General features: G+C 41.2%; 1 protein-coding gene across 1 annotated transcript; it reads right to left on the bottom strand.

Moving 5' to 3' along the window:
* Positions 1–4560: 4560 nt before the first annotated feature.
* On the bottom strand, positions 4561–5499 carry LOC100706229 (odorant receptor 131-2-like). The gene has a single exon (XM_019363511.1). The coding sequence runs from the start codon at positions 5497–5499 to the stop codon at positions 4561–4563; it is 939 nt and encodes a 312-aa protein (XP_019219056.1).
* Between the last annotated feature and the right edge of the window lie 2065 nt (positions 5500–7564).

Genomic DNA, 7564 nt, shown 5'->3' on the forward strand with positions numbered 1-7564 from the left:
CTTATGTTGTTAAATAAAGGCTAGATTTGACATTAATAGATGCCACAGATGTTCTAAAGCTGCCACAAAGCATGAAAAAAAAAAAATAGACGTCTCCGAAAACGTCGGAGCATTTTTGCAAATATGTGATGTCTTGATAAATCGAGCAGATATTTGAACTTTACACAGCTACATTCTCGCCTGAAAATATCTTAAAAGTTTATTTTGTGACCCAGAAAAAGTAAAAAGTTTTTCAGCGGCGCTCCTCCGCCATTGCCGCGCTTACAAGTACGCACAGGCTCCGACAACCGCGGCCGACAAATGCGATCCTCCTTTTCCCCAGACTACCCCTTTCTGGGTCACAAAATAACCTTTTAAGATATTTTCAGGCGACAATGTAGCTATGTAATGCTCAAATATCTACTTAATTTATCAAAATATCACATATTTGAAAAAGTGCTTCCACGTTTTCGGAGAGCTCTGTTATCCACCCCCCACATCCCACACCCCACCCCTAACGGCTGCACCTCCCGAAGAATTTTGTCTGGGCTCTTATCTCACTTATTTATTTCAAACAATCAACAGAAAATTTCAAAGACATATTTTTATATAAGGTTTTTAAGGCTGTGGTGTTAATTTTTAAGTAACATGAGCCCAGCGGCAGCAGCAACGCTAGGCTAACACTAACTAGCTAGCAAGATTATAAACCTGGTGCTAAACTAAGAGAAGCCACAAAATCAGTTTGAATAAGAGTAAACATTTACTCACCAAGTCAGTGTATCAGGTAAAGATCCACAGCAATGACAACAATAATATCTTGAGCTGATGCTTCTCCAAGTTTGCTCAACATATTCCATAAAAAATGCGCCATGAACATGCGGACTAATCCCAGAGGGAGGAGGACGGTAGTCACGTGGCATTTTCAAAACACATCTTTCATCCTTCCGCACTGAGAAGCAAAACTTCCAGCTTACTTAGTTTTTCTAAGTTAAGACAACTCAAATAAATGGAGTTTATCAGCGTTTTTGCATAAAAAGTACTGGTAACTTATTTAAATTGAGTTCTAATAACAAATTGATAAAAATTGAGTTCAGCCTATTTAATATTTTTAATTAAACACAATATTACATTTTACAGTGAACTCTGCTTCATGGTCCCAACTCTGGATAGTCATATTTTGGGGGGGGTTAATAAATTGATCCATATTTCTAGAAATGAGAGCTGCTCCATCCAAAGTGGGATGGATGCCGTCTCTCCTAACAAGACCAGGTTTCCTCCAGAAAGTTTCCCAATTATCTATGAAGCCCACATCATTTTTTGGACACCACTCAGACAGCCAGCAATTTAAGGAGAACATGCGGCTAAACTTGTCACTCCTGGTCTGATTGGGGAGGGGACCAGAGAAAACTACAGGATCCGACATTATTTTGGCAAAGTTACACACCGATTCAATGTTGATTTTAGTGACCTCCGACTGACATAACCAGGTGTCATTACTGCTGACGTGAATTGTAATTTTGCTGAATTTACCTTTACCCTTAGCCAGCAATTTTAAATTTCCCTCAATGTCGCCTGCTCTGGCCCCTGGAAGACAATTGACTATGGTTGCCGGTGTCTCTAGCTTCACATGTCTGAGAATAGAATCGCCAATTACCAGAGTTTGACCCCCAGCGGGTGTGTCGCCGAGTGGGGACACATGAAAATGTTGGTGGTGTACCTGGGGCTTCTATTTAAGACTATGCTTCCTCCTGACCGTCACTCAGCTGTCCTCTTTCCCCTGCTGCTCGGGGCTTGCCGAGGGACAGCTAGCGGGGCCTACGCTAGATTCAACTGCACCGCCCATAGGGGCCTGACTAGCTATGGGTGCGAAGCCGAGTCTCCGATTAAGTAATCCTGGCCTCCAGAGCTGCAAATAGGCTAAATTTTTTGCAAGTATCATTACTGCTAAAGGAGGCCGAGGAGTAGCTAAACATCTGACACAATGAGCAAGAAAGTGCAGGAGGGACAGGTGAAGAGGCCATGCTGCTAGTGAGTTGGCTACAAGCTAAGCTAGCGAAACAGTAAAGACACAGTTAGTGAATACTTTGGCAATAAATTAAGGAGTGCGTACACAGAGAGTGTGCTTCGGATGAAGAACGTGAAGATTATACTATGAAAAAAGAATGTATCTAAAAGTTTTTAATTAAACTTCTATGCAGATAAGCTACTCAAACACACCACAGTGTATTGGAACAGGAACAGGAAGTGATACTCTACCACATAGAGAGTGAACACCAAGTGACAGCAGGGGTTGTGGCCATTAGTCTCAATAATGTAAGACTGGAAAGCCTCTTTAGAAGTTTTAACAGCGTCCTGGTATATAATGGGGCTACTACGTAAAATGTCAAGGGATACCTGAAGCTTATCTTTTTTCAACCTCCTCTGCAATTGATGACAGATACGTTGTAAAGTAGGGCTGCACGATTAATCGTTAGAAAATCGCGATCTCAATTCATACTTATGTGCGATCTCATTTCCAAATGACAACGATTTAAAAAAAAAAGAAAAAAAAAAGACAACGACGATTGTACGGCATTTCGATCCGGGACGTAATCTGCATGAAAACAAGCGCTCACTCTTCCTGCTCAACAAATGACATGGGCGGAGCCTTATACCACGTGATACAGAAGCTGTGCCGTGATGCTCAAATTGGCAGGAAAAAACAACGGAGAACACGTCAGGGATGACGAAAAAGTGACAGGAGAAAATCCGTCCCGGTCAACCACCCAAACATCAATAACGGGAACCTTATTCAGCGCTTCCCTATACACATCGAACTCCCGCAGGCACAAAGAAATTACGGAGGCTATCACTCATCACCTGGCTAAAGATATATCAACACTGTGCAAAACGAGGGATTTAGGAAAATGATCAACACCCTCGACAAACGCTACACAGTGCCGTCCCGCAACTATTTTTCTATTGTTGCACTACCTGCTCTATACACGCAGTGTCGAGCAACGGTGGAGACGGAATTTCAAGCAGTACAACATTTTGCGGCAACCACAAAATGTGAGACATTTGTTGTTTTTATGTTTATTCATTGTTTTTATGTTCAGTCTCAACTGCTACGAAGTTGATGTGCAGTTAATAAGTGCAATAAATATTTATATTGGAAAAGAAAATCGTGAGAGAATCGTGATCTCAATTCTAAGCAAAAAAATCGTGATTCTCATTTTATGCAAAATCGTGCAGCCCTATTGTAAAGCTTGTATAGAGTCATTTAACAAGGGTTGGGGGGAGGATCTAAGATGCTTCATCTTTACAGGGGCCACAAGGTCCACAATGATGGAACAAATGAAAAGCATAGCATTCATAACTTCATCAGCCAAGGGGGGAGTGCAACACATGGGGTCCATAATATCAGAATCAGGGCAGACAGAGTTTAGAAAGGCAGCAGTAAAATTAGCCACAGTCTTAGAGTTGATTACACGTACAGGGTGACAGAGATCCACAGTCTTCATGTTAGATACATTTAAGTCGGCACTAAACGTGATCAGAAAGTGGTCAGAGATGCCAACATTGTCAGTGTTCGTAGAGCTAATATCCAGGACATATGAGAAAATGAGGTCCAGCGTATGGCCCTTTACATGGGTCGCAGCATTCACCCATTGTGTAAGGTTAAAGGAATCGGTTAAAGCAAGTAAATCGTTGGCTAACGAATCCCCCTTGCACCAAATAAGTATATTAAAATCACCAGAAATAAGAACTTGATCATAGTTTAAGAAAGAAGAAACCAAAAGATTTGCAAATTCAGAAATAAAAGACTTATTGTATTTGGGTGGTCGACAGATCACAGCACAGAGAGTCATAGGTGGGCCAGCCAATTCCAATAATTGAACCTGGAAGCTAGAGAGAGTAAGAGAGGGCAGTCGCTGAAGTTCAAATTTATTTTTAAAAAATGTGGCTAGGCCTTCACCCTTCCCTGAAAGTCTCAGTGAACTGAAAAAAGCACATTCAGGACAAAGGAGTTCAGAGAAGGAAAATAGCTCACCGGAAGGAACGCAGGTTTCCGTCAGGTACAGAAGTTCCAGGTGCAGGGTGAGAAAAAGATAATTTAGGATTAAGGTTTTATTCACCAGCGATGAGCAATGCCAACCGGCTCTCAGTTACCTTGTCCCTGCCAGAGGCGTGTCTCAGCTTGCTTCTGTGTTGTACGCCAGTGGTGGTACGGAGGTGAAAGCATAAAACTGTCTATATTAGGCAGGTGGCATGATGGAAACACTAGTCCTGAAAAAAAAGGTCATTCATTGATCTGGGTCAAAGTCAAGAGATGTGAAAGTTTACTCAGGAAAAAACTTTCATGTTCAGATCAGGAGCAGGCTCAAGAACAAGAAAGAGTTTGGCCAAAAGGGCAACACATCGACGGGTTTAGAAGTTTTCTTGAGTGAAAGCTCAAAATTTTATATTTGAAAATAATTAACAGTGTAGTCCAGTCTGGACCAATTAAATTTGCAAGGCATACCTCTTGCAGAAACCCAGCAGATAATCTAAAGATTGCTTTTATTAAAGCATTTCAGATTACAGGTGAAATATTGAAAGCTACTGACTTAGTTTCTGATAACAGCATAGGTGGTACATGAGGACAGGTCTGATGGTCTGATCTCTTAGCCCATAGATGAGAGAACTCAGGCATCTGGGTAAGATAATAAAGCACACATAAAATACATTCTGAACCCATGAAAATATTGTCATTGTTACAGTTCTTGAAAGAGCTATGAGCAAAGGGTTATTAATAGTTGAGCAGAGACTCAGGCACAGCTGCATCATATTAAGCAGCAGAGTGTTTCGAGCTTTACGGGCTAAAGCTTTGTTTGCAGAGGCCGACCTGGCTGCTAATATTACGCCGATATAAGAAAAAATGACTGCCACACCAGCTGATACAAACACTAAACATGTGAAGGCTGTATCATATTGATCAGACCTTGTCCCGAGTAATACAGCTATGTTAGAACAACGGTCTTTCACCTGCAGATTTTTCAACATTTCAAATGGAAAGAAAAAGATGAGTCTGGTGAGATTATTTAGTGAGCTGATGATCCAGATTACAATGATAGCAGCCCCTGTGTTTCTGATGGTGATGACGGTAGGATACCTCAGTGGGTAGCACACAGCTACATATCTCTCCAGAGGCATCACCGAAAGGGTGAGAGGGGAGATCCCAGTGGTGAGATTGGCCAACGAGCTGAGAAATCCACATACAGGATATGGCAATTTTACTCTAAAAATAGAGAGCAGGAAAAGAACCTGACTCTGTGCCAGCTGCACAGTGTCTGCAAAAAGGAGGTTATACAGAAGAATGTAACGGGGAGTGTCACGAAATACAGGTTTACTCCTCAGTGTGAACAACATGGTCCCATTAATGAAGAGAAAAATAAAAGATGGAACTGTTGACAGAGTGGAAATAATAATTACCCTCAGTAGCTCCTGATACTGCACTTCAATAGACATGTTAGTGTAAGACTGAGATACATTCGACATTACAGAGAAAGTTTTATATGTAAAACATTAACCTGTTAAAGCACAAACGCCCAACGAGTGCAATATTCCTACAGGAGAAAAGGAATACTAAAACATCTTTAAAACAACAAAAGCCTGATGGTTCACAGCAAAAGTGCAAAAGATTTCCCTGTTCCTTGTACAGGCAGCCTGCAGGTTACAATCAGTGCTGGTCTGTACACTTGGTTTGATCTTGCATACAATTTATGAGCTCTGTCCTCACAACATTGTCACATGACACAGCAACTGAGTCCTGAGTGATGCAATTGTTCTTCCACTATTACCCGTAATGGCTGTCCTGTACCTGTGGTACTTTCTACCACTGTGGTTTGTTTGGTTTACTTTGTTGTTGAATAAAATCACTTCAACTTTCTTTTAGTGTTATTTTGTATTTTCTTGTACTTATGACTTTTGCAGTAAAAAAAAAAATCTACTTGTGAGAATGCGCCTCTGTCCGCCGATCCAGCAATTTGAAATCTTTGCATTTCAGGATACTATTTTTAATAAACAGTAAGCATTATACATATCGTCCTTGCAACATTGGAATTTCTTAAATGAATGAATCGCTTGGCTTGCAAAAGTATTACGTCACAACAATGTAATTGGTCACTTGCAATGTTGAACCTGGAACAACATTTATTATGATGATGTGGGAACAACACCAACACCAGGATATCAGATCATCTGTCATGTGACACTCAGTTGCAGTGTCACATGACACTGATCACTAATGATCAATGAAATCATTCTTCTATTACAAACATTATGGTTGTCCATGTGGCACTTGCTTCCATTGTTGTTGGATTTTGTTAGGTGTTAAATATCATCACAGCCCTTTTCACCTGGTCCCAGAGAAACCTGGACATCTTTGTTGTCCATTAGCACAGCTGGATACTTTGGAGGTGAATGACGCATATTTTCATGAGACAAGTGCAATTACATTAATCAAACTGAGAGGAGATAAAAACATGGGCAAGTAACACTGCTTTTGTCAGTATTCCTTGAATTTAAAAAAACAATACCTGTTCAAAGTTTAGATGTGAGACTTAAATATGACAGACTGATTCACTAGCTGTGCTCACCTCCTCATTTTAGGTTTGACAGCATTTTAGTAGGTAAAAGTGAATGCTTTGACATGAATTAAGCTGCGGTTTGGGGAAGGCCTTGAAGGGGACTGGCGATGGCTCCCAGGCCTGGCAGATCCCCGTGTACTAAATAGAAATGAAGAAGTTAAAGAGTTGAGAAGAAGGAGGGAGGGAGGGTGAGGCACATAAACAAGAATGAACAGCTTGCAGAACTGGGGGAGCCTATATAGATGACAACCGGAAAGAGTGTGTTTAGAGGCGTGGTCCTGCTCCTGAAATTCCGATAGATAATCTCCAATAAAACATTATCCCACGGTTTCGCATGTTATCTTTTATAGTGGATGAAAATGATCCAATTACTGTCTGATTCGGGCAGTTGTTGTGTTGGTAACACTCTTGGTTAATCATTATTGTGGTATTCCCAGACTGATTTATGTTTCCTATGTTATGTCTGTGAAGGTTCTCAGTCATCCAGGTCATCGTAGTCTAAGGAGCTTGGAAAGAAAAGTACCTGGTCTTCTTTAAGTTTCTTGAAGATGTTTGACCTCTACATCCAAGAAGCTTCTTCAGTTGTAAGAGCAATTAGTGGTGAGTCCCAGATTTTAAGCCCTATGGGAGTTTCCCCAAGAGGGTCGTGGATCCTCTGCCTAATCACACGAGCCAAGGTGTGGGCTTCCAGTAATCTTCAATGTTGAGGTTTCCGTTCTCCTAAATGCGCAAGGCACAGTCCGGAAATGGCAAACTGTTATCCTTCGTGAACTTATCCCTGGTGAACTTTATGTTTTTATCCACAGAGTTAATGTGAGCATTGACGGATTCTACTTATTTGATTTAGACCCAGGGGTCATTAACATATCTGTACCAGTGGCTAGGCGCTAAAAGACCCAAAAGCCTTTCTTTCTACTTCCCCCATGTAAAGGCTGGCTACAATAGGTGACACTGGAGACCCCATGGCACATCCA

This window comes from Oreochromis niloticus, linkage group LG10 (assembly GCF_001858045.2).
Source record: "Oreochromis niloticus isolate F11D_XX linkage group LG10, O_niloticus_UMD_NMBU, whole genome shotgun sequence".
NCBI lineage: Eukaryota > Metazoa > Chordata > Actinopteri > Cichliformes > Cichlidae > Oreochromis > Oreochromis niloticus.

Coding starts and splice junctions, on each gene's coding strand:
- LOC100706229 (XM_019363511.1), bottom strand. CDS start 5,499: ATGTCGAATGTATCTCAGTCTTACACTAACATGTCTATTGAAGTGCAG.